Genomic DNA, 26,065 nt, shown 5'->3' with positions numbered 1-26,065 from the left:
GGCACATTTCCCTGCCAGCAGGGGTGGGCACTCCCTCAGGTATGCCAGTTAAGTCATCTGGCTCTTCTCTAAATCACATCTGTGACATGGCCACCTCCCTAAAGTATCCTCAAATTAGTACCAAAACAAAGCAAAATAAAAAATGATGGTGATGTGGTTGAAGTCCAGCTGTTCCACTGTTCTGCATTGCTGATTGGGCTGCAAGCTGTGATGAAGAAAGGAATGAAGAAAGAAGGGTCAGGAACATCTCAAATGATGTGGGGAGGAGACTGGGGGACCTTGAGCCAAAGTGGTGAAACCACAGTATTGTTGATGCAAATACTCTCATTTTCTTGGTTTCAGTGGAGACATGTTTTCTCTTCTAAATTATTATGCTATGCTACTTGTGACTTAAACTTTTCTTAGTGCCATTTTCCTTTCTCTCTCACTTTTTAGGGTAAACATTGCATTCTTGATGTTTCTGGTAATGCGATCAAAAGGTTGCAGATTGCCCAGCTGTACCCAATCTCCATTTTTATTAAACCCAAAACAGTGGAAAATATCATGTGAGTAAAAGTAAAGTACCTCAGGCTAAATTGTTTGAGACTGTTGTATTTGAAAAGCCAAGTGCAAGTTATATGCAGACAATTGTAATGTTTGTGTTTTAAATCATATTTAATTACCTGAGTTTAATTTTTAGGGACTTTAAGATGGGGCTTCTTATCCAAACTAAAGTGCTTGAAAATAAATGTCATTGTGTTAAATTCCATGCAACATAATGCCAGAACAGCTCATTTCCACTACAGTCTTTGCTTGGAGTCTTTGGGGTTTAATCCTTTTATTAGGATTAATATTCAAACAACAGTTTAAAACCTTAAAGACACCAAGTATTTTGTATTGGCTTAAAAAAGCTATAATATTTGCACTTTCAGGGAAATGAATAAACGCTTAACGGAAGAGCAAGCCAAGAAAACATTTGAGAGAGCCACGAAACTGGAGCAAGAATTTACTGAACACTTCACAGGTGTGTTCTCCTTGTCACTACTCACTTGCCAGAGTTGAAATTTTATGGCTTGCTGTAAAAATAGTTCTTGCTTAACCACTGAGATAGTGAGCTTTGTTTTTCAGATGATCTGTGATTACTTTGAGGTATAGAGCCATCTTAGTATCTCTACATTGATTTCACTTTGATCAGTTAATTTAATATAAAAATAAACAAAAATTTACTGGGAGCTTAATTTAGGTTTTGAAAACTCTTAGGACTTAATGCCATTTTCCAACTTCATCAGCAGGTTCTGTTTCCACAAACCTAAACTTTATACTGAAGTAGATGAAAAGCACATCCTACTTCAGCTTTGAGGTTACTGAGGTTTGAAAGAGGTGTGGTTGAATTTAGCTGGAGAGAAGATGCTGAAGCTTATGGCCTATTTGCCTTGCAAAGACATTTCTAACTCTTTCTCATGCACTGTTCTTCTGTGAACATTATACTTGGCCTATAACAATGGAGCAGCCTCCTCCCACAGGCAGTACAGCATTGAGCTGCAGATGGGGAGAAGGTTTTAAGAGACAAGAATGGAATGGTAGGAATAAAAGGAAGCTAGTTTACATGAAAGCAAAGCTCAGATGCAGCACTACTCTATTAGAGCACAGAAGAGTGAGTCTGACCTGCCTCCAAAACTGTCTTTCATGCTAAACTTTACTACTTGGATTATTGATGCTGAGATTGTGAGACTAATTAAAAATAAGTTGCTATCTTGCAGTGATTGCTCTTCCAGGCTGAAGTGTTGGTAAGAACAGCTCAAACTTTATCTTCATTTTCACCAGACTATATTTTATTCTGATATGTCAGAACACATCCATATTGGCTCATTTCTAGTTAATTTCTAGCCTTGGCAAAAACACATCAACCAACGTGACAGGAATGAGTATAGATTGTGCTTTTAACTGTGTAAGGAAGCCTCTTGTCTATAAAACTGGAATCTCTTGTCTGGACAACAAACTCCATGAGTTCCTCCTTATTTTAGCCAAAAGCAAAGGTAGAGCTGGGTAGACATCTCGAGGTCAGCCTGCCTTGCTGTGCAGCTCCAGGATAGAGCTGAGGAGTTCACCAGCCTGTGAGGACACAGCCCTGCACTGTCCTGCTTTGTGTTGGAAACACAAATGAAAGTTGGGCCAAAAAGAATACTGGAGGATGTGAATTGACTCAGGCACATTGGAATGTGTAGCTAGGAAAAGGTTAAAAAACCCCTCAGTTGCATGTATATACTTGGTAGGACAGTGGAAGTTCCCTGTCCCCAAGGAGGTGCTTTGTGTGTGCTGCAGCACCACTCTGTGCTTCAGCACTGAAACCAGGGGTGTCCAAGAGTGTCTGTTCCTTCAGCAGTCAGAAATCCTCGTGGCACTCTGAGGGCAAGGAGCAGCCTGGCTCCTGCACGGAACGAGGAGGGGTGATTGCTGATTGCCACATTATGTTTTGCAGCTATTGTCCAGGGAGACACTCTGGAAGAAATCTACAACCAAGTGAAACAGATCATAGAGGAACAGTCTGGTCCTTACATCTGGGTTCCAGCAAAGGAAAAATTATGAAAACAGATTTTTATTTTCCATTTTCTAACTGACATCACCTACTACATCTGACAACTCTTAAGCCCTTCCAGTGGAGCCTGCCTCTAGTTCTTCCAGCGTGGTTCATACCCTAACCATCACATTCTGCAGTTCCCATAATGCTTTACATTTGGTGTCTCTCTTAGTTTAAATAATTTGTATTATTGTGTGTTGTTGGTTTGCCATTTTTCGAACATGACAGTGGAATGGCCTGACCAGCTATTAGTTTAGGGTGGGGGTGGGAGGGAATTGCTGGGTAAAATTCCTTAATGTTTAAGGGAAAGTAACTTTCAAAGATTTTTCAAAAAAGCTTTATAGACATTCTTTTAAAATTTCATAACAATTGAAAGAAAAGTTGTATTCAAGGAAGTTGTAAATTATGAGTAACTTTGCACGCTTAACTTTAATAGCATGGTTTGGTCAGGGCAATCAATTTCAGGTTTTATTTTCTGAGTTCAATCCTATTGTCATGGTATCTTTTTTTCTTTCCAGGCAGTTAGAAAGAAACTTTTAAATTTTGAGTTAGCATTTTCATTAAGTCCCATTACTACTCTTAAAGGGATATTCATTTTCATAATTTCATACGGATATTCTTATAATCTATTTTTTCATTTTTTGCCAATAAAATTGCTAGGGACAAAGATGTGTAATGTTTTTAATCTTCCTCATGAAACACTATTTATAGTGTGTTGCAGAAATTCTTTATAGATAATGGTCATCACACTTTTTGAACCTAAAAATATGTTTAGGTGCTAGGAAACCTTGTATTTTTCAGAGGAATGCCAAATTTGCATTGGCAGTAATTCAGAAAACAGCTGCAGAGATGGTCATTAGGGCAATGAGAGAATGATTGATAGCCTAAAAATGTGTGTGTTCTTAGGGGTCAGATTTTAATGAATATTTTACCCACAATAACTGCCTATTTTGTTATAATAAATATATATATATTAAACTTTCTTTAACTAAACTCTGTAACTATGGGAATTATTTTCTTTACATAGTTGCGCACACGTATAAATATATATATATATAAAATATATATTTTTCTTTTACCACCTACTCCTAGCTTCTTGTTTTGAATAAAAATAAAAAACCAAATTAGAATTTACCTTCCTTAATCACGGAAAAATCAAATGGGCTGTGATGGCTGGGCATGAAGTCCAGGGAATATTAGTACAAGAAAAAAATACATGCAAGTTCTCCTCTTTTCTACGCAATTCCGGGTGTTTGTCTTCCCCTGTCCCCTTTGTAATATGCATGTTTTAACCAAAGGGAGAATTCAGAGCCAACAATATATTTTTTTTTCTGTACATGTTCGTCTCGGATTGCACAGGCACAAGATCTTCCATTTGCAATGCACAAACTTCTGTGCTGAATGTTCTGAATACGTTGTACCAAAACCTTCAATAATGAAATTCGCCAATTCCCGTATTATTTGGTACCTGCCATTGCTTGTTTGCAACTGATTGTTTTTTAGAGGGATGTACTTATGGCAGTCATGGGGCAGTCACACAACCAAATCAGCTTTGGTTTGTAAAGAATTATCAACACTATCCATTCCATTTGTTAGAAAGAGGAGAACAGCTAATAAACTTTATTGTACAATATATTTGTCAAGTGTGTTTTTAATTATGATAAATACAAGTGTTGTAGCACTTTAGAAGAATTGACCAAGACTGTAAATAAAAATCTGGTGTTAGAGAAACATTGGTGGCCACACTGGGGCTACTGAAGTTACTGCATTAAAAGCAGATTTAAACTTGTGCCACAATTATTGCTGATGTTACATGGGATGCTAGTGCAGCTTACAGGAAGTTAAAGCTGCTGGTGCATGCCCCAGCAGAGTTTCTGGTTTTCAAGATCTGGGAAATCAGGTGTGCTGCCTTTCTGAGAATTCCTGCCCATCAAAGTGCATGGTGTAATGGATTGATGAGGCAGCTTTTGATAAATAATGTCATAAATTTTTAAGGCAACTAGAAGTGTACTGTTGTCTCCCTTTTTCAAAGTGACTGATTGTTTGAGGTGTCTTGTGAGACATCTTAAAAGAGTAAATCTAAAAAAACCCCAGAAGGATATGAATCTCTATCAAATCTGCAAACACATCTGAGATCTCTGTATTGTATACCCTTCTTTTTACCTCTTTTTTTAACCCATCAGAGCCTGTTCAGCTGAGTAGGTCTGTGAGGAATTGCTCTTTCACATGTTGGAGTGTCTGAGTAGCTGTCACCAAACTTTGCCCCCAGGCACTTGTCCTATCGTAGCCAGGTGTCACCAAACACTCCACTCTGACTGAAGTCCACAGCAGTTCCCTTGCAAAGTTATCATGAGGGAGTGAAAACAAGTCTTGGATCAAGAAATGCCACAGGATTCTGGAGTATTTGCTTTGCATTTTTAGTTTTGTTTGTTTCCAATGTTACCTTTGAACACTGACAGAAAAGTTGATCTGATAGCCCTGTTGCTCCTTCTTGTCTTATCTTGTGTAATTGTTAGGGTTTTGTACTACTTAGATTTTCTCTGGCTCTTATTTTTCCGGCATCAGGTGCTGATATATCTTTTGATTCTTGGGTGTGCTTTTCTGTATTTTAGAGTTATGTTTTACAGTACATCTATTTTGCTAAAGGCTTCTAATTTAACAACTAGAGTAATTAGGAAGTGCAAATGGCATCACACTGATGTATTAACACTCTTTTGCTGGCCCAGTGAAGGCATAGTGGGTTTTCTTCTTGCCTGATAACCCAACTATTTGTAATTGCTATACAGACACATGCTTGATGAAGTATTTGTTACCCTCTATTATTATTGTAAGTTATATTATTTCCTTGTTGGCATTTTTGCTGAATTGTGCTGAAAACTAGGTTAAGAAATTTAATATCTCCTTAAAGCACAGATACTCAGAGTTAAGAATGAAATAGGAAAATTATCTAAATTCTGGTGAACTGTGCTCCTGTGATTGTTTAGAGGGGGTTGTGTTTAGAACAGACCTCCTGTACAAAAAGGCTGCTCCTCTGCCTTCTGAACCATTCCCACAGAGGATCCACCGGAGAGCCCTGGTACCAGATTCATGTCTTACTAATCCTGCCCTTGCAGTCTTAAGCAACTGATGCTAGGACTGTCAGTCTTGTCATCTGTATATGAATGTAAGCCCTACTGCAAACATCAGGGAGAGAGGGTTTCAGATGTTAATCTGGCCAGTAGGAAGGGCACAGGAAGGATCTGAGCAATGGGTCCTTGAGAACATTTGGAAATACTCCAGTGGCACCAGGTTATTCTTTAACACTTAAAACAACAAAGGGACAATTAATTCCAGATTGTCTAAGGAGCCAAGAATCAGAGTTCAGCCATAAGGTTTTGTTTGGGAAGAAAGTCTGGAGGGATCATTTTATATTCTTTTTAAATTCTAAACTTGAAATAGCAATGAATTGACTCAGCTGTTGTCTTACAGGTGCTGGTTAGAGTTAGAGCTAGCATCCTGCCCACCTGCAGTCAGGTAGCTGAGGAGTGCTGCAGGATCCTGCCACGCTCCCAGCCATACAGGCTGTGGGGATGCACAGAGCTGTGTGGCTCATGCCCTCCCTGGGTGTGAGGACTCACACCACACAGCCCTTCTGTTTCTGAGCACCACTCCATGACTTTTATCTAAGCAAAGTGTTACAGGCAGCTGCGGGTCATTGAATAATAGGAAATTAATAAAAGGGCAGCACAAATGAGGGTTGCTCTGTGAAGGTTACACTAGAATTCACACCAGCTTTTACCAGATCTACTGTCAGCAGTTTTGATTTTCTTGGAGAGAATCCTTCCTGGGCCTTTTCTTAAACCTTAAAATAAGTCAGAATGATTCAGCTGTTTTATAGCTGAATTAAAATTGCCATTAAATTTCAGGAAATGTGCACTTAGCATGTGCTGTACCACCTGTAGAGTGTACAGGCTTTGCTGTTGTTAGAGCCTGGGCTTCTGATGATGGCTTTAAGCAATTTGTGACAATGCTGAGAATGTGGCATCAAGTAGCTGTCTGCTCTTCCAGATAAACTACTTACCTTGAATCTCCTCCTGCTTCCTGAGCCCCAGCTAGAGGGAATGCACAGACCTCAGTGAGGATGTGGTTCCACAGCCCTGCCCCACCCCTGTGTGCCGGTGTGTAGCCGTTTATTGAATGAACTCTGTGGGTGGTGCCAAGGCAGTAGCGACCTCATTGGTGCCTGAGATATGTTGCAATTTCCAGGTCTGGTGTATTTTTCCAAGTGTACAGGCAGTATGAGGAGGGGAATGCTTTCTTTTCCTGTGGTCATTACGAGGTGACGCCTGCCGAGGTGAGCAGGGCTTGTTGTTGAACAGAGTGCATCAGCAATTGGATGCAGCTGATTTACACCTAAGACCAGGCTGGAGAGAGCACTCTTGCAGGAGCCTTGATCTCTGGGAGTTCTGAAGGCTGAAAAAATCGCAGATCACAGAATTTTCACCATGAAGAGCTCCAGAAATGTTTTCTATCTTCTCTTCTTTCACGCTGGTAAGTGTCCTCCAAAAGCTTTTGCTGTGCCATGGGAACTCTGTGTGATGTGAATGGGCAGAAGGAAACCAGAACCACTGAACTACTTCAGAGCCAGTCTCATGTGGCCAGGAAATAAACAGAAGGAAGTAATAGAAAAGCAGTAGAGAAGGCTGTATTGAACATCATGCATGTATCTAGACTCATTGGTGTCAAATGTTGTATTTCCCCCGCACTAAATCAATTTCTGGTTCAGCGGTGTCTGTTTTTCACAACAATGAGCAGTTCTATGACACTTTGTAAAAATAGAAATAATTGCTTTATTTCACTTCTCATGCTCTGTGCAACATGTTGGCTTTTTCCTGTCACTCCCAAATTGTATTGGTGAGTGCTTTTAATTTCACCAGAGGTGTAGGCACTGTTTCTGAAGCACTCTTCAGTTCTTCAGAAAACAAATGATCCAAGTTAATTATTTTTCCCCCCATTTTTTTCTGTTGAAAGCCCTTGATACTGTAGTAGTAGCTGTATAAATAGCCATTTGATGTTACACAATGTAGTACCATTACTTTGAGGCTTTATTGGGATGTTTGTCAGTGATAGTTCTGGCTGTGTTAGGATCCTGAGCATATTTCAAATGGAAGTTGCCAGCTTCTGCCATTTTAAGCTTTATATATCTACTGATACACAGAAGGGCCAGAATTGAGAATAAACTTGGGTTCAGACACTGACCTGATGTTTTAAGCTGGTTTTCTTTGGCAGTAGGAAGAGAGGCTAACTGCAGGCCTTGTCTGTGCTCAAGCCCATTTCAGATGGGCTAACTTGTAAGGAAGGAGCTAGGATATTGCCCAGATCTGACTTTCCTCTAACAACAAAATTCAGCAATTTCGAAAGGGACCAATAAAGCCTTGGTTTTGATGAGTCAGAGAAAAACCAGTGGATTCATGCTGTTTCACTATTTTGGCTGAAATCAAGAGCTAAAAGAATTTTATGTTTCAGGTGTATGGCTGATGATTTTTTCATACTTTTATGCTTTACCCCCTGTGTGTCTGTGTGTAAAATCAGAAAGCTGAGGCTGAAAAATGGCACTTAGCATACATACACACTGAGAGGCTGAGTCCCCAGATTAATTTCTCTTTGCTTATGTTTATAAAAAGAAAACCCCAAAATGAAAAACAGGGTTTTTCTTCCCTTCCCAAGGAATTAATGGTGAAAATTTCATCCTGACAGATGAGGTAGTACAAACATTACGTTTTTGTGAGGTGTATTTTTACCATGACCTGTTGTAGCTTTCTCCCAACCCTCTTGGTTCTCAGAATTCCTGCAGCTCAGAGGTGGGCAGTTGTTTCTCCCTTTGCTGTCATATGCTGCCATGAAAACTTCCTGTAAGCTTTCCAAGTCTGACTTAGTATTTGTTGACAGCAGTAGATTTGGCTCTGTGTCACAGAGGAGCAGCAAGCCAAACCCAGAGTTTCACTGTTGGATCTTCTGGCATCAACATTCTTGTTTAGTCTGCAGCCAGGAAGTCAGAAGATGTGCAGGGAGCACTGGCGGGCACTAGCGGAGTCATTTTTAGCTTGCACAGTCAGATGTGGCATCTCGGCTCCACGGCACTGGGGGGGGAAGTAGGGGGCCACTTGGAGGTATTAGAAAACCACATGATAAATGGTTTGCAGCAGACTCCTGCTTAAAAATGGAAATTGTAGCCAAGCAGTGGAATATTGTGTCCCTGCTGACGAAAATGACCGTGCCTGTTTGTCCCACGCCCGCGTTGCCATTTCACCGCACTGTCTGCGCACGGTGACCGCTCCCCACAAAAGCAACCAAGTGTTTGTAGCTTTGGCACTTGGGAGGGTGAGGTCTGGGGCTGCTGAAAGGCACCTTTCTTTGCTAATTAATGGAAATCTCCACTACTCAACTTCAGTCTTTTCATTCATGGCTCTGCCCTCCCCTTTTCCTGACTGTGGTTATGATCTCTTATGAAAGACTGTTTTGAAGGGCCAAGTTTACTTTTCTAGTTTTCATAACAAGCCTAGTGGCAAGGCTTTTGAGCACCTAAGGTTGCTTTTTTAATGCAGACCAATAAGGGCTGATGCAGAACTCCAGATAATAACTTGCAATACTCAAGACATGAGTTGTCTTTGGACAGTCTCTTTGGTTTTGTAGCATATCATTTTAAATAATAGTTTAACATGGTTTTAACTTGATTACAATGGTGTGTTTTGCAAGGTGTTTAAAATAGTCTGGATGCCCTGACCTATTCCATGGTACCTGTATTTCTTATGTCAGAAACAAATGCCATTGGATTTCAGTATCTGAGTCTAATCTTGTGGTCAGTCCAAAAAAACTTCAGTATTCATGTAATTGGAATGAAAGTGGGAATCACCTCTAAGGACTCACAGTGAATTGAGCCCTGATTTTTTTCTGTTTGGGGAGAAAAGCAGAACGAAAGTTTGTCTCTACATGGTAAGCTGTGTTCCAAAAGCTCAGATGGGTTTTGTAATATTTTCTCTTGGTGCTGTGTTTGCAGCTCTCGGCCTGGAGCGTGTCCGGTGGTGCACGGTGTCTGAACCAGAACTTTCCAAGTGTAATGACATGAGCAAGGCCTTCAGTGAGGCTGCCATCCTTCCCCCTCTGGAGTGTACAGCAGGGGGGTCAGCTGCTAACTGTACCCAGATGATCAAGGTGAGCTGTGAGTGACACCAGTGTCATTAGTTTAATTTCTCCATAATAATAATAATAATAATAATAATAATAATAAAACTGTTCTATGGTGAGTGTGTGGCCTTCCAGGCAGCTGAGCCTCTGCTTCCTGGCATTCATGGCTCTGACAAATCAAGGCATATCTTTGTTCAAAAAAGCACAGAAGTATACATATGAACTAGAATGTCAGAATGACCCCATGTCATCTGTTTGGCTGCTCACGTATGGCCAGTCATTAGGAACACAGCTAAGGTCTTAAATATTTCCTCCCAAGTAGTAATCTTTGATTTGGGAATTGTGTCAGATTTATTTAGCAGATATTTAAGAAGGGATGGAGCTACAAGATGCAGACAGTAGTTAAAGCTGTGCTGCTTAGCCTCTAAGTAGATTGTATTTTGATAAACTCTGGATCAAACTCCCATTTCAGGGTCCTGTTAAGGAAATTGCTTATAAACAGATGTGCTGAGTGTAATCAAATCAAATCTCCCAATACTGAGACAAGAGAAAGGCAAAGCAGCCAGTGGGGTGAGCAAAGGGCAAACCTCTGTATTAAGCTGCATTAATTCAGCTGCCCAGAGTGTGCTCAGCTTTCAAAAGAGTGTGCTTCTGGGGAAGGCTTTAAAGACTGTGAACATGTGAATTTGCAAAATGATGTATGCAAAATAATTTCCTCCTTTGGAGGGGGTAGGAGGTAAAAAGTGGATGTTGGAAGAAGTGTGGAGGCAGGGGATCATGGCTGTCATCACTGGCAGGGTGTGGGGAAGGGAGGGCTGGCTGTGCTAATAAAGAATGCTCTTTGTAGATATGCCCGGGAACCAGGTTTCTGTGGCGATGCAACCTGTCAAGGACAAGAGGTTCAGAGGAAGGAAAGGAGATCTGAAAGAACAGTTTGAAGGGAGATGAGGCTGATGATTATGTGGCTAGAAAAAAATGAACAGATTTCAAGAACTGATACCTTGTAATTTTAGTCAGTGGAGCAGAATGGTTGTCTGAGGACTCAGACTGCCTCATTGCCTCTTGATAAATGCTGTTCTTGAGCAAGGGTGTCAGACTGTATTGAAGAATATCTGAGAGCAGATACTGATACAGATGTGGATCTCACCTTGGGAATAGACAGGGCATTGTAATGTCAGATCTTCTCCAAACCACTTGGCTGATTGCTGCATTGCACAGAGGAAGCTGTTAGATTCTGCAAAGCAGATTATATAAAGGGCTGATGAGTGTCTGATTCTGAAATATAGAGCTCACAGAATTGCATTTGCAAGCCATTGGAAATAGCAAGCAGGCAGACAGCATGAGTAAGTTGCTTTCTGATAAAATGAATTTTGACTGTAAGGCTTCAGACAAGACTTTGTCCTTTAGATCTCCTTTTTGCTTTTTTCCCCTTGTGCTGATAATCTACTAAATATTCAAGCTGGCCTACTCTGGGTAGGACTGTGTGGAATCCCTGAGTTGGCATCTGCACTGAACTCTGATCCTTGAGGCCAAGAAGGGAGCAGGACACAGTGGCTGAAGGGGCAGATGCTGTTTTGTAACACTGCATAACTTGGACTTAGACCCGTGTATGTGTTAGCACATGGATAAAGGAAAAACCCTTTTTGATTGAAGGCGTGTAAAAATTAAGAAATACCTAAATATTTAACTAGGGAACCTGACAATATTTAATGTGAGTTGATTTTCAGCAGGTCTTTAAAACACTTATGTAGGTAATTCTCAAATGTTGTGACACACAGAAATAAACTTCCTCTGAAAACAATGAAGAGAGGATTACCATCACAGGTATACTTAATAAAACATTGTAGCCGAGTCCTGTGCTTTTGCTAAATTTATTGGCAAATGCTTGCTGAAAATAAAAATGCCCATGCTGCTGTTGATATGTCACCTCAGCAATAATTGTGTGTTATTTAAAGGACAGATCTGTAGCCTGAAAACTACTTCATGTTAAAAACAATAGACCTTTATTGTCCTGTGCTATTTTTACAAAAGCTATTTATCAGAGACTCTGTGTCTAAACTGAGCTCAAAGTTTCTGCTTTGCAGTCAAAAAAGTGCTATTTCCTATGAAAATATGGCCATATAACACCTCATGGTTTCTGAGGCCAGCCCTTTCCATTTTATCTGCTCTACTTTTGGTCCCCTACCAATTCTAGAAGCTCATTATGTTCTCCCTGAGGGTAAGAGCCTTCTAACTCCCACCTCCTCTCCTGTCATGTCCCTCCTAAACCACAGATTGTATTTGATTCCTGCACTGTCCTATGGTCTGACCCTCACCAGTGGAATATTACACCAAGTTATTCAGAAGAATTGTGTCTGTTCTTTAAGATGCAAATATCTCCCAATCCCAACCCCACTTCAGGTTCCCTTGGATTTGTTCAGCTCTCATGCATGAGAACATCTATTTTTCAGCTGATTAATGAATATAATCTTTTTTCTTTTTCAGGCCAAACAAGCAAAAGATTTCAAATTACATGGCAACTTCAAATCTGGTTTAGATGTCAACATTGGCATATTACCTGTGCTCTCACAAAATGCCTTAAAAAATGTTCAAGCTCTTTATGTGGTTCAGCCTGTGGGAAGCTGCTGTGGTGTGCTAGGCAGTCCTAGCCCTGCCCTGCCAATGCTTTGCAAGCTCCCAAGGCATGGAGAAACTAAATTACCCCCTCCAGGGCCAAAGCAGAGGTCAAGCAAACTGATAAGAAACTTGGAATTAGCTTAGAAATGCAAAATATCCCTCTGCTGATTATTTTCTCAGCCATATCTTGTCGGGGTGTGAAATGGCCTCTCCTGGCTCCCATGGGTTCAGTAGCCAGAGGGAGCTGATTGTGCTGCCAGGGGTGTGTGCAGCAGTTCTGCTGGCCCTGCTGCTGGGTATTCCCATCCTGTGCTCTCCAGAGCATCCTGCAGCTGTAGCAGCATCCCAGCAAGCTTGGTGTTACAGTCACCAGAAAACACCTGCTGTTGCTGGGCACCTTCCCAAAAGTGGATGCCTCAGATTTGTATCCTCCCAGTTTGAGCAGTCTTTTTAGATACTTTCCTCCTTCTCAGGAAGCCTTTGCCACCTGCTCCCCCACTCACAAAATGCATGTCTGCCTTGTGCTGAGCCACAAGCCAGCAGGCTCTAAGGGTGCTTTGGAGTGCACTTTGGCATTCAGATTTTGTAGCCCCAAAAATATTATTTTGAACTATCTGTGTATGATCTAAAAATGTATCTACTTTATTTAAATCTTCAAGCTTTGGGGCACTAGCTGCAGAATGAAACTTAAAATTGCTGGGCTTCAAGATCTAGCTGAGAGCTGCAGCATCCATTTCTAAGGTTCCTTTGTACTATAAAGACTGATGAAGCCATCATTGTGCAGGGCTGGTTTCTGCATGGCTTCTGCAGGAAGGCTGTTTTGAAGGTCTAAAATCCCACTTGGTAAGAGTTGTTCAGAAATTTGTGCGCCCTTTAAATAATTGGAAAAAAGAAAACACAAATGCATATTAACCAAGGGCCTCTTCTAAATGCATGGGCACTCTGGTTGTTGATAAGTACTGATAATTAAGGTTTAACATGTATTCTGCCCTTGTGTCTGCACAGGATGACTTGGCAGATGCAGTGACCCTGGATGGCCGTTGGATTTTCCAGGCTGGAAGGGAGCATGGTCTGAAACCTGTGGTTGGGGAAGTATATGATCAAGGTATATTCTGACTAAATACCTTTTAGTTTACTTAAAATGCATAAGAAAAAGTTTGTATCCTTCTTGCATTTTATTTGGAGTCTTCTTGAAGACTCTAAGCAGTGGGTAGGGGTCAGGTTCCCTCTTGGTAGCTCCTGCCTGTAACAGACTGTTTGGGGAACCAGGACACAGGGCTGTGGCCAAGCCTGTCCTGAAGCGTTTAGGTCAGAGTAGCTGTTCCTGTAATAAATTTGTTGGGTTGGTTTTTGATTGTTGTTTACTGTCTCTCTGCTTTCTATGTTCTCTGTTCCATACTTTATAGATGAATGAATTGCTAAGCATAAATCACTAGGTTTATCTCTCAGTCCTATACATTGGAATAATTAGATTTTGTTTTTACTAATGTATGATAGCCTGCTGGAAGAAAGGAAGTACTAGATTCTGCTTCTTGTCTGGGTGACCTTAAGCTTTGATTTCTGTTCAAGGCAGAGACAATAATTCAGTGGTGACTTGTCATCCTGACCAAGAGCTCAGTATCAACACATTTGTGTAGTTCAGAGCTGGATGATGCCCCCCCTAACTTTAAGATGCAAGAGAGAGGAGAGCTCTGAAGCAGTTTGCTGGCAGTGCTGTCCCATCACTCTATTGTGAGATGGAGCTGGATTTGTTTTGTAGCTGGGTCTTAGTATTACCTGGCCAAAGGCATCTTCAGAAGTGGCTGTTGGGGTCAGTCCATAGGATCCTGGATCATCTGCAGCAGCCCCCACCCTGTTAAACACATCATGACTCTGGTGAGGGACCTGTACTTTGGCTTCTCAAACCAAATGGGCCTCAGGATCCAGAGGCTGACTTTCGCCATTAGTCAGGCTATGAGCTCAAATCAGAGAAATGTGGAAGAAATTTAGTGATTTCTGATCTAAATAAAGTCAGATTGAATGACATAATGATCACTTCAAACCCTCAGCTCTTGACTCTGAGTTATATTAAACTGTAAAACAATGATAATGTAATCAGCTGGGATGCTCCAGAGACATCAGTTGACTCTGCTGTAACAAAATTAGGATCCACTGTGGAATAAATTATATTGGTTTCAATTCAATCCAAATATATTGAGAGGAATAGAAAATTTCTTTCTGAAAGGAACCTCACTTTCAAAGCAGAGTGACCTCCAAAGTTAGAGCAGATTGCCTGTGGACTAAGACAATTCACACTGAAAAAGTTACGGGGTACCCTGATTCACAGTCAGCGGGGTCTCAGCAAGGATGTGAACATAGTGGGTAGGGCAGGCACAGGAGTCCAAAAATCAGTGTATGTCACTGTAATGCTACTGTGGGGCTACTCAGGTTGTTTCTCTTTCTTCCCATGCTGCAGAGATTGGAACTTCCTATTATGCTGTGGCTGTGGTAAAGAGAAGCTCCAACATCACCATGGGGAGCTTGAAGGGAGCGCGCTCCTGTCACACGGGCATCAACAGGACTGCAGGCTGGGACGTGCCCGTGGGGCACCTCACTGACACCGGGCACCTGGCACCAATGGGCTGTGACCTTCCACAAGGCAAGGCTTACAGGGCAAACATCCCTTCACAATGCTCTCCCAGTGATCTTGGGACCCTCTGTGTGTGTACAGAAATGTGACTCGGCTGCTGTTTTGTTCTTTGACTTCGATGCTCCCTGTAGGATTCTAATGTAGGTCTGATGAAGACTGCAGGGTTTTTGGTTGTTTTAAACTTGGAAACTATCTTTTAAGAAGAAAATAACTTGTGCCTTCTGGATCTTTTTAGAGATGTACTGTGTGGATGTGTTAAAATGAAATTGATCTTGTTTATTCATTGCTAAAAATGCCTCATTCTAATTTTGCATTTAGCTGTAAGTGACTATTTCAATGCAAGCTGTGTTCCTGGAGCAAATGGTGTGAACTATCCCAAATCCCTCTGTCAGCTCTGCAAAGGGGACTCAGAAGGACAGAACAAATGTGAACTAAATTCCCAAGAGCAATACTATGACTACAGTGGGGCTTTCAGGTAAAAATGATCTGTCCATTTTTTTATTGCTGTACCCTCTCCACAGTCATAATGTTCAGGCTTCACTGACAAGAAATTGAATCTACAGAGCTTCCAGTTGATCTTGTTAGAAGTCTATAGTTTTGTTAGGATAGCCATGCTTTTAACCTGACTGATCAAAAGTAATTCTTAACCCACTATTTCAGGTATTAATATCTGAATATTAAAACCAAATGTATATTTAGCACATATACTGGGCAGGGAAAGCCCACTGCTATTTGCTTTGTCCAGCAGCTGTTTGACACAATCTGAGTGTTTCAGCAAGCTTTGCTGACTTACCTTTCCCAGTGAAACCTGATGATCCTTGGAGCCTGAGAGCTGAACTGGTGCCCTACTTGGCTATTTCAATTATCCCACCTAGCTGCTCTCAATTATCGAGTTGCTCTGTCCTCCATTTTTGCACACAAATCGTTTTTTTCCTCCTTCCCGTCTGTGTGCTGTGTTGCAGCTCCCAGGCCCCAAGTCATAGCATTTACAAGGGCAGAATTTGCTTATGAGAAGCACTTGCTTCTCTCTGTGTATTCCCCAAAGGACTGTGTGACTGTCTCAGACACAGAGCTGTCCTGGACAAAGAAGGTCATGGTGTTTGTCCCAGGCAGCACTGAACATGTTGTTCATATTCACCAGATGACAATGATAGTTTACTTCATGCTCCAACAGCCTCTAGTCTCTGCCTTGAGCAAAACTCTGAGCACAAGGAAATAGGTCAGTGTCTGTGGCTGATGGAACGGAGCACAGAGCCCTTGGGCTGTCAGCTGGCAGTGGCCAGAGCACAGGGGTTTTGTAATGCCTCTTTGTGGTTGGATTTATATTTATTAGGTGTTTGGCTGAAAATGCTGGAGAAGTCGCTTTTGTGGAGCACAGCACAGTTCCTGAATATACAGATGGTGAGTAATCCTGAAGCTTGTTGAATAATGGCTGCAAGGTCTGAAATACAGTGTTTGTAATAACAGTATAATATCAAATATTTGATGTATTTTGAATTGAGGAATCAGCAAAAAAAAAGCTGTAATACAGATGAAATCTGAAAACAGATGTACCCTCTGAGGTGTGTACCAGGAGACAGAGAATTTTTTTAAATGCTTCATAGTTTCAGTATAAGGTGAAAGGGGGAATATTAAGCTGCTTCTGGAAAGAGACCTTCAACAGCAGAAACCTCTTTTTATATAGACCTGGACTGTTACATTGCTCCAGCCTGCCAAGAGATTCAGTGGAGACTAAAAGAGCATTAACCTGCCTTATCTGGCACTATGTGAAAACTACCTTGAGCATAACATTGCTTTAATATGTCTGACCCAGGGGAAAAATCCCCCAAAAATGTTGTACATGATCCTAAAATAGGGATGCTCTTGATAGTGCTGCAGACCCCAGCACAGCTCAGTGCAATCTCACAAATGTTATGGGACTACAGGACCACGAGGATGCACAGGATAGGCTGTGCAGTCAGGAATAGTGCAGAGATGCTCAGGAGATTTGTGTTCTGCTCCACATGTGTAAGTGGGGCTTGGAGGCAGAAGCATCAGCCCCAGCTGATGTCTGTCCCCCTCCTGTGGTTTCAGGGAGAAGCCTTTCCTCCTGGGCCCAGCGGCTGCGCTCCCAGGACTTCCAGCTGCTGTGTAGGGATGGCAGCAGAGCTGATGTGACAGAGTGGAGGAGCTGCCACCTGGCCAGAGTCCCTGCTCGGGCCGTGGTTGTGCGGCCTGACACAGACGGGACAGTTCTCTTCCAGCTCCTCAACCAGGGACAAGTAGGAGGCCATTTCTTCATTGCTCCTTTGTGTTTTAGAAGGGCTCTCCCAGCTGTCTAAGCAGACTGAAAATGGGATATCTGAGCTCCTTTGGCTCTGTGGGGTTTGAAGGTGTATGGGATGTCACACATCCCACACAGAGCAATGTGTGACAGGTTCTTTCTTCTTTAACATTGCAGCAAAGATTTAATGGGGTGGGTGCCAAGTTTCAGATGTTCGACTCTGCTGTCTACGGCGCCCAGAATCTTCTGTTCCGAGATGCCACCACAGAGCTTGTTGCAATCACAGCTCAGAATTACCAGGCATGGCTGGGGGATGAGTATCTTCGTGCCATGCAAGCTCTGAGCTGCAACCCCAATAGTAAGTTGTCTGTAGATTCCTCTTTATAACCAAGAAAAAAGATAGCTGATAACACAGGTCATCTTGATTCTGGTTTATTTTCTTCTCTGGTTATGGCAAGATGCCAGTCTGATCTTTGAGCATGGGCAAAGGTCACTTTTTGACCTAGAAACAATACTGTATTAACATTTTCCTGTGCAAATTGTCCAACTTTGTTATAAGATGCAGGCATTTTCTACCCTTTCTTGGTGTATGAGAGGCATTAATCTGTAAGCTGCTACTGCTGCCTGGTACTTAATTTCTTACTTGCTGACAAGGGGAAATAATAATGTGCTGCTGCACAAATCCCCAGGTAGTCTGTAAAAATGGATGAATGGATTCCTAGCAGAGGATTTCCCCCCTAAGCTGAAGGAACCCCTCAGTTGCTCTTTATTGAAGCATTATGGTCTTTCCTGCAATCAGAAGCTAGAAACTACTTGATACACATTCTGGGAAAGTCAGAAACACAAGTTGCAAGAGTCTTTGCCTTAAGAAGCTAAAAAATCCTGGCAACTGAGCCTCCCAGATGTGATCTATGCTGTGGCAGAGCCCCTCACCTTTCTGATTTGTCTCTTCTGGGCATTGCTCTGTGGCTGTCAGATGTGACAGGGTGTATCAGGGTGTATACATGTTGTATTCAGGGTGGCTTTTTGCTGCACTCCACTAACATATTACAGCTGGGTTTAATGGTCAGTAATTGTAGGAACCTTTGCTGTGAAGAGATTTGCAGTGTGGACATCACTGCTCATCAGGGAGTGCCCTGGTTCCTGGTCAGGTGTAAGTCTGAGCTGGAGGGATGGGGAGCAACACAGAAGCAAATATTTTTCAATAACACGTATGGGACACATGTGACAGTGGGCAGTGTGAATCCTTGTTGTGTACTGCAGAGAAAGTGAATGTAGCATTTGCTTTTCAATTTTGTGCAGCAATGCCAGAAAGCCTGAACTGGTGTGTTGTGTCCACTGAGGAGATTTGGAAATGTGGTGAAATGGCCGTTGCCTTTAGAAAAAAGAATTTGAAGCCAGCAATTCAGTGTATTTCAGCCAAGACAAAGGAAGAGTGCATGGAGATGATCCAGGTAGGCTGCTACAATCCTTGTGCCATAAACCAAATGAGCAGAAGCTGCTCTCTGCTGGGTAGGTGAGGTTAAATATGTGCACTCACTTTGGTGACAGGCAGGAACACTGGATTTGAAGGAGATGATCTGTAGCTCAGATGCTCTGGATGAGCCTGAACCCTGATGATCTTTGGCTGTGATGAGGGCACTGTTTCCCAGCTAAGTCTAGCCTGAGTCTGTGAAATCTCCTGTCCCTGTTTCACTGTACACAATTGGGAGGTTTTCTTTAGCAGTGTGATGCTCTTCTGCTGTAAGCCTTGCCCTTCAGGGCGCCACAGGTGTGACCATAAAGGTGTCATCATTGTAGTGGGGAAAGGATGTGCTGGGTTTTTTCACAGAAATCCCATGTTTTATTTTTCAGAAAAAGGAAAGTGATGCTGTAGTTCTGGGTGGAGCTGATATTTACACAGCTGGGAAGACATATGGCCTTATACCAGCTGCTGGAGAAAGTTACTCTGGTAAGAAGATCCAAAAACATAAATACTGACTTTATTTTCCCAGGTTGTTTGAAAACAGCACTAAAACACAGTCCTTGTTCCCAGCCCAGCTGGGAAAGCTGTTTTCAAAGGAAATAAGAATTATTTCTCTCAGATCATAGGTAGAGGAGGATATGAGATATGAGATGGGTATGAGATGAGCTTCTACAGTGAGGCTACTTTCATCTGTCCTGCTGCAGGACCAGGTTGAATCTTTGGCAATTTTGAGTCTTGTACTTCTTCATTTGTTTTTTGAATTCTGAAAAAAAAATATTTTCATTGGAAAAAATTAGTGTTCATAAAGTCAAAATATTTTTAAGAGAAGCAAAAATACAGAAATTGCACAGTAGATTTTAGTTACAAGCAAATTCTTTCTGTCAGTGTGGCTGCTTCAGTCACTGATTAAAAGAGGGCTTGTATCCACGGTGTCACTAAGGCAGAATTCAAATTTGCTGCAAAATTCATAGAACTTTTAATGCAGGTTTGAAGTTTTCACATAAAAATAACTTCTTGAAGCAGATTTGCTGAGTTACTTATGGCCCTGAATGTTGTTTTTCAGAGGGATGTGTTTATAAGAGCTGGTGGGGGCAAGAACACTTTCTTCATCTTGTCTGTAGATTATTCAGTTCAGGTGTAAGCAGTAGCATTTTACAGACCAGAGGTGAATGCAGCAGTGTGAGGCAGCAGAAGTGAAGAGCAATTCCATGTACATCCATGCTGCCTGACTAGCAGATTGTTGGTGCAATTGAAGTTGCCACCATATAAGTGTGATGGATGCACAGATGATCACTGAGCTGTGGGAATGCATAAGAGAAGCTGTAATGTGTTGTGTGTTTTTTTCTGTTTATTTTACAAGCTGATGACAACAGCAATGCATACTATGCTGTGGTGTTAGTGAAACGAAATGTGTCCAATGCATTCACCATCAGTGACCTGAGAGGGAAGAAGTCCTGCCACACAGGACTGGGGAGAAATGCTGGATGGAATATTCCCATTGGTGTACTCATTAAGAGGGGGATTATTAAGAACAGAGACTGTAATATTCCTCAAGGTAAGAAAACAGTAATACATATCAAAAAGATAGTAATAGTCTAATGATAAACTTTAATTAGGGAAGTGTTTTTGATATTTCATAGCTCTGTATTTATAATATCTGTATTAATCATACCCCTATTTGTGAAGGGGTATTGTGGTTTTAATATAATGATTTGAAATTTTAAGTTTGCCACTAGTGTGGACTAGTGGAGGGGTCTGAAAATGTTACATCTAACATGAAAGTATTCCCTTTCTTTGTCACAAAATAATTGACTAATTTAGGTTGGAAGGGACAGTTTGAGGTCATCTATTCCAAGCAACTGCATAAAAGGTCTGGTAGTTGATATTGCTCAGGGCTGTGTCCAGGCAGGTTCTGAGTAAGTCCTAGGACAGAGATTACACACAACCTCTCTAGACCCTGTCCAACTACTTACCATCCTTGGTACGAAGGATTTCTTTTCTTAGATCTAATCAGAATTTTCCTTCTCATAACTTTGGTTTGTTTCTTCTCATCCTTTTGCTCTGCACCGCTGAGAAGGATCTGGCTCTGTCTTCCTGAAAAACCTACCATGTAGATTAAGATAACAATACACTGTTAGTTGTCTTATCTCCAGGCTGACCAAGTCCAGCTCTCAGCCTGGTAAATGCAAGTTGTGTTTCAGCCCTCTGAGCATCCTACTGTCCTTCCACTGTATCAGCTCTAGACTGTCCGTGTCCTTTTAACACTGTGAGCTCAGAGCTTGCCACAGATGTCAGAGGAGAACCTTCACTTCCTTGACTGCTCCCCCAGCACACCCTGTTATCCTGAGCACTGGTGATGCATCCTGGTGCCTCTGTCCAGGATTTTATTGCATTTATTTTCAACTGCATTAGTAATGAAACATGCAGCACAACAAGAAAAAAAATCTGTAAACATGGAACTCCACATTCTAATTTTGCTTGCCTTCTTATCTATCACCTAGGAAGCTCTTTGCTTTCATTACATAGTCAGCTAAATAGTGCTCTAAAAATATTTTATAAGTTCTAGTTTGTGAATTCCAGTAAGGCAGCTGTAACTTGTATTTCTAGTGTTCTACTGAAGCCTGCCTTGGTTATAACTTCATGATGTCTGCCTTTTTTTGTGAAGAGCCCACACTTTTCATTCCTTATGTTGGTTTTGTCTTTCCCCAGCTGTGAGTGAGTTTTTCTCTGCCAGCTGTGTCCCTTCAGCTGAGCAGGACAATTACCCAGCCAAGCTCTGTCAGCTGTGTATTGGGGATGAGAGTGGAAACAACAAATGCAGTGCAAGTAGCCAAGAACGTTACTACAGCTACAGTGGAGCCTTCAGGTAACTGGTACCCACAGCTGTGACTCAGTGTCAGCCTGGCAATGTGCAGAAAGTGCCTGCCTTCCATCCCAGTCAGCAGGCAGAGGTTATTGTTGCTATAAATGAGGTGGGATGTGTGTCCCCAGATGTCCTCACCAGTGCAGGTATGGTGTAAGGCATTGCACTGGCTCGTGTCACAGCCTTTGCCAGCTGCCTTGCAGACAGCCAGGTGGGAAAGCAGGGAAGCAGGTACACAGCTGCCAGGATCTGGCTGCTCTAGGTCCCTGCAGAGAGTGACAGGCTTATGACAGGGAGCCTGGAGTGTGTCTTCACTACTCTGATTCATTGGTGGCTGTAGCTGAAGGTAGATTTCTGTACAGCACAAACAGCTGCGGCCAATGTTGATTTACCAAATCCTCTTCAAAACAAAGTATGTTAAAAATAGAGGGGAGAAAATAATATAAAATGGAACTTTGTGCAATAGTGTACATGTACAGATGGGGCTGTACCCAAAGACTGTGAAACTCTTAGATATGGAAGGAGCACTTCCTTTTCCTGACCTTCACCTCAGAAGGTAATGCTGAATGGAACAGCTGGCAGAAAGCCACCTTTTCCCTTCAGGGAGGAGACTTCAACAGCAGCTGCCTGGTAAATAATGAAGTGTTAGATTTGGATAACTACTTTTTGCAAATCTATTTAGTTGAGTCCAGCTGCTCTGCTGGGTACAAGCCTTGCAGGCAAACTCCAGATCCTCTGCTGTACTTCATGGATTAAAGAGCCAGCTCCCAGTCAGGAGATGGATGAGCAATAAATGCTGTTACAGGCTGCATGAGCCTTGCTCATAATTCTAAGATTGTGCATTTGATAAAAGGGCCCATACAGTCAAACTTTATGGAGATCACTTTTTGTTCTTAAGGGAAAAGGTGCTTAATTCATTGAGAGATGTGGGAAGTTTTAAGTATTTAAAATGGTAGAATTTGGGTGAAAAACCAGAGGACTGCAGTCTTCTACAAGGTAGGGGTAGATCTATCTGTGCTACTTAGGTGATCCCCTCTGAAAAAAGAATGAATTATGGAAGGTGATTCAGATGGACTTAAAATTCAGATTTCCAGATTCCTTCAACTCTGGCTGTCTTCAGACTAATTTGATAGAGGTGTGAGAGGCCATTCAGTTTATATACCACTGGCTGGGGCAAATCAAACTGCACAGAGTACTGAAAAATCTGTTAGGAAAGTGTTTTCTGATGGGGAAATGTACTGAAGAGCCCCACTGAGTCCTTGTTCTCTATGTGACAGTGTCAGCCACATCGTGACTTATCACCTTTAATTAGAACTGTTGATGTTAAACTAGGTGCAATTGAAATATATGTATTTTGGGTAACTGTTACCAGTCATAACTTTCCTAACCAGTCATAACAGTCATAACTAACTAATATGCAGTATTTTACAGCTTTACATCCATTTCATTGGTTTCATTACTTTGTTTTAGGAAATGCTTCTTGAAAACACTTATAGAATAAACTACATAGGAAAGGAGGTGGTTTTAGGGTCTCTTGGCATGTTGGGCTACTTCTGCTTCAGAAAATTAGAAGAAACTTTACTTTGTTCTGGAGCAATACCCTTGGAAATTGCATTTAGATTAACTGAAGATCTCCAATGTACAGGGCTGCAAATGCTGCACTGAATATCACATAATAGATCTCCTGTTTCTTTACTCATTTAGTATTGGTTTTTCTTGTTGTTTTTCACACTGTTTTTAATAATTTTTTCTACTCTATTCCACTCTTGAAATTTGTAATTCAGAATATTTTTTAAATATTTTTTTTGCTCTTCTCTCCATCTAAGATTTCTCTGTTTTTTCTTACTAACTTTGGGTCCAGTACATTTGCTTGCAGGAATGCCGGTAAAAAAATGCATTCTGAACCTATGAGTTATTAAAAAATTAGGTGGTTCACCTAAAGATGCTTTGAATTGAAAGCATTTATATTTTTGACTTCCTTTAGGTGCCTGGTAGAGGATTCTGGGGATGTGGCCTTTGTGAAGCACTCTACAGTGTTTGAGAACACAGATGGTACTTGGTTTTACATGTCTCTTTATTATAATTGAATTATTTTTTCTTGCTTTAAAGCATTCATTGCTTGACAATGATCTGTTTCTTTTTTTCAGGTAAAAACACTGCTAGTTGGGCCCAAAAGTTGAAGTCCAGTGATTTCCAATTACTGTGTCCAAATGGTGCCCGTGCTGAAGTCACCCAGTTTGCCAATTGTCACCTGGCTCAGGTGCCAGCTCAGGCTGTTATGGTTCACCCAGATGTCAATGTTTTTGCTCTATATGGACTACTGGACAGAGCCCAGGTACTAATAATCCTTTTATTTTTGGGGGGAGTTATAAATGGTCTTACACAGTCCAGGGATAAAGACAACAGGACCACACTGCCATATCCTGCCTCATGGCACTGGCAGCATGTGCACAGTCCTGTTGGGAGTGTGACAGAGAAGGTGAAATACAACCCATGGGACTCACCCAGTAAAACCACCCTGGTACTCAAGGGATTTCAACCTTTTGCCCAGCCACTGGTTGCAGTAATAATTTCCCTGGAGCTTAAGGTGTTTTCCCATGGCTGTCCCCCATGTGTTTCTGCGTTGTACTAACGCTTTTCCATTCTGGAATTTTCATTGGAATGCAGTAGGACTTTGCTGGGTTTGTTTATGCTGCAGCCATGTCCATGGTAAGCCATGCAGGCAGAAGGTTCCTTCTTCTCCATCCTGAAGTTAATTAATTCAAAATCAAGACTGAGCAATATCTCTGCTAGGCTTCAGTCATGTCTGTAACTCCTGGGCAGCCAAACCCTGTATTGCATAACAATATTGAGGGCAAGAGAGTTTTTAAAAACTACAGCTCCTTTTCCAGATAGTAACTAAAAACACAAAATCACAAATGCTGTTCATGTAATTGCCAGTGGCAGAATTCTGTATCTGATCTACTGGAGCGTCTAAAAGCAAACGCGTAAGAGAGATTCTGCAATTGTGTATGAATTTTTAATCTACAAAACGGTTCCTGTCATCTTTCATGTTGCATGACAGCAACATGGCACTTCATCTTGCAAAATGCTGAGAATTTTTCATTATTTTCAGGTCTACTTTGGAAATAGCAGCAATGGAAATGGATTCAAAATGTTTGATTCTTCAGCTTTTCAAGGAAAAGACTTGATTTTTAAGGATTCTACTGTTGAGATTGTGCCAGTGAAAGAGAAGAGAACATACACAGAATGGCTGGGGAGTGAATATATTGAGTCCCTTGAAGGGATGCAAACACCCCAGTGCTCTGGGGCAGGTAACAGGATTACACAGTACTCCCTCATGGCTACTGTCATTCCCCTGCTTGCTCTGTGTCAGATACAAGGCCTGGACTAGCATGGTCCAAGTGGGAACTTCCAGGCCACCTCTGCCCTGCCACCTTCTCTTCAGAAAAGCTGCTGTCTGGATAACATGCTGTGCTACCATGTGAATGCCTCTTCCTGCCTCTTTGCAGGGCAAGTGCCAACAGCATCTGCTCATCAGGGAGTGGGGTAGGGCTGGAAGCTGCCCCTGTCTGTGTGGATGGGGTGGAATTTGGGGCAGAAACCAGCAATACAGTATCAACATGCTTTACAAGATCAGTCTAAAACTGGAGCATCTCTGCTGTTGTTGCTGATATTGAACCACCCAGGATTCCCAAGAACTGTTAGATGGATTCTGGGTTTCTGACTCATAGAAGAATTTCTTGGAAGGCAATATCAAAACTCTTGTCTAGTGAATTCTCTCTCTAGTCGCCTCCTGGCTGGCTCTGCTCAGACTCCACATCCCTGCTTTACCCATCCCACTCTGTTTCTCCTGAGCTCTGCTGCCACAGAGGTTAAGTGCGCAGAGAATGGACAGGCTGTGAATAAAGACCAGTCCAGCTTCTGCCATGGACAGTCTTCTACCTTCCAGCAGAAGAAAGTACAGGAAATTTCAAAAATCACTGGATGAAAAAGAAGCCCAGAGAGACTGGAAGGGGGATTACCATCTTTGACAGATAAAAGAACAAAGCCAAATGTGAGCATCCACTGAGCTTATTGACTTTCCACACCCAGTTCTCTCATGGCTGGCCAGAGATGTCCTATGATCTTTAGTTTGATGCAGCCTTCATCAAGAACCTCATGACTGTCCTCCTTCCACAGGGGGCAATCCTGAGTGCCTTGTGCCTGAAATTTGTATTTGCTGTACGGGAAACAAAGTACTTCACTTCTGAGTAGCCATTTCTACTGGCTGTAGTATTCAGGTTTTATTTTTATCCATAGCTGCACTATTCACAGATGTTGCTGTGCTGCTGGCAGGCACTGGCCTCCTGACTTTAGTGACCCCCTCATGATTCTGGGATGAACAGACATGTAGTGTAATAAAAACCTGGTAAAGCCAGATAGCAATCACATAAATAAGTGAAAATAGCAAATAAACATGAAAACTTTAATCACACTTTAACCAGCCTGGTAGCTAAACTTCTGCT

At 41.8% G+C, this 26,065-nt stretch overlaps 2 protein-coding genes across 24 annotated transcripts in view; both read left to right on the top strand.

Moving 5' to 3' along the window:
• Nucleotides 1–4,190, top strand: part of DLG1 (discs large MAGUK scaffold protein 1) — a 141,455-nt gene extending 137,265 nt beyond the window's left edge. For all 22 annotated transcript variants that reach the window (XM_071437697.1, XM_071437695.1, XM_071437692.1 and 19 more), the window contains 3 exons: nucleotides 436–545; nucleotides 912–1,003; nucleotides 2,459–4,190. In XM_071437697.1, coding sequence (XP_071293798.1) covers nucleotides 436–545; nucleotides 912–1,003; nucleotides 2,459–2,565 — 309 coding nt within the window. In that variant the 3' untranslated portion in view covers nucleotides 2,566–4,190. The remainder of the gene's footprint in view (nucleotides 1–435; nucleotides 546–911; nucleotides 1,004–2,458) is intronic.
• Nucleotides 4,191–4,323: 133 nt separating this feature from the next.
• Nucleotides 4,324–26,040, top strand: MELTF (melanotransferrin). 2 transcript variants are annotated; one of them, XM_071437712.1, is made up of 15 exons: nucleotides 4,324–7,087; nucleotides 9,594–9,748; nucleotides 13,343–13,442; nucleotides 14,793–14,975; nucleotides 15,285–15,441; nucleotides 16,300–16,367; nucleotides 17,040–17,227; nucleotides 17,407–17,587; nucleotides 18,532–18,683; nucleotides 19,084–19,180; nucleotides 20,055–20,249; nucleotides 21,404–21,560; nucleotides 23,542–23,609; nucleotides 23,705–23,892; nucleotides 24,673–26,040. In XM_071437712.1, the coding sequence occupies exons 1-15, from the start codon at nucleotides 7,042–7,044 to the stop codon at nucleotides 24,949–24,951; spliced, it is 2,214 nt and encodes a 737-aa protein (XP_071293813.1). In that variant the 5' UTR covers nucleotides 4,324–7,041; the 3' UTR covers nucleotides 24,952–26,040. The 2 variants fall into 2 exon arrangements, with proteins under 2 accessions (XP_071293813.1, XP_071293812.1); XM_071437711.1 differs by having other exon boundaries at nucleotides 4,324–9,748.
• The last annotated feature ends 25 nt before the right edge of the window (nucleotides 26,041–26,065 follow it).

Source organism: Agelaius tricolor, unplaced genomic scaffold, assembly GCF_023055355.1.
Source record: "Agelaius tricolor isolate 1412-34295 unplaced genomic scaffold, bAgeTri1.0.p SCAF_12, whole genome shotgun sequence".
NCBI lineage: Eukaryota > Metazoa > Chordata > Aves > Passeriformes > Icteridae > Agelaius > Agelaius tricolor.
The sequence above is the reverse complement of the archived record's forward strand: the minus strand, read 5'-3'. Positions and strand labels throughout refer to the sequence as shown.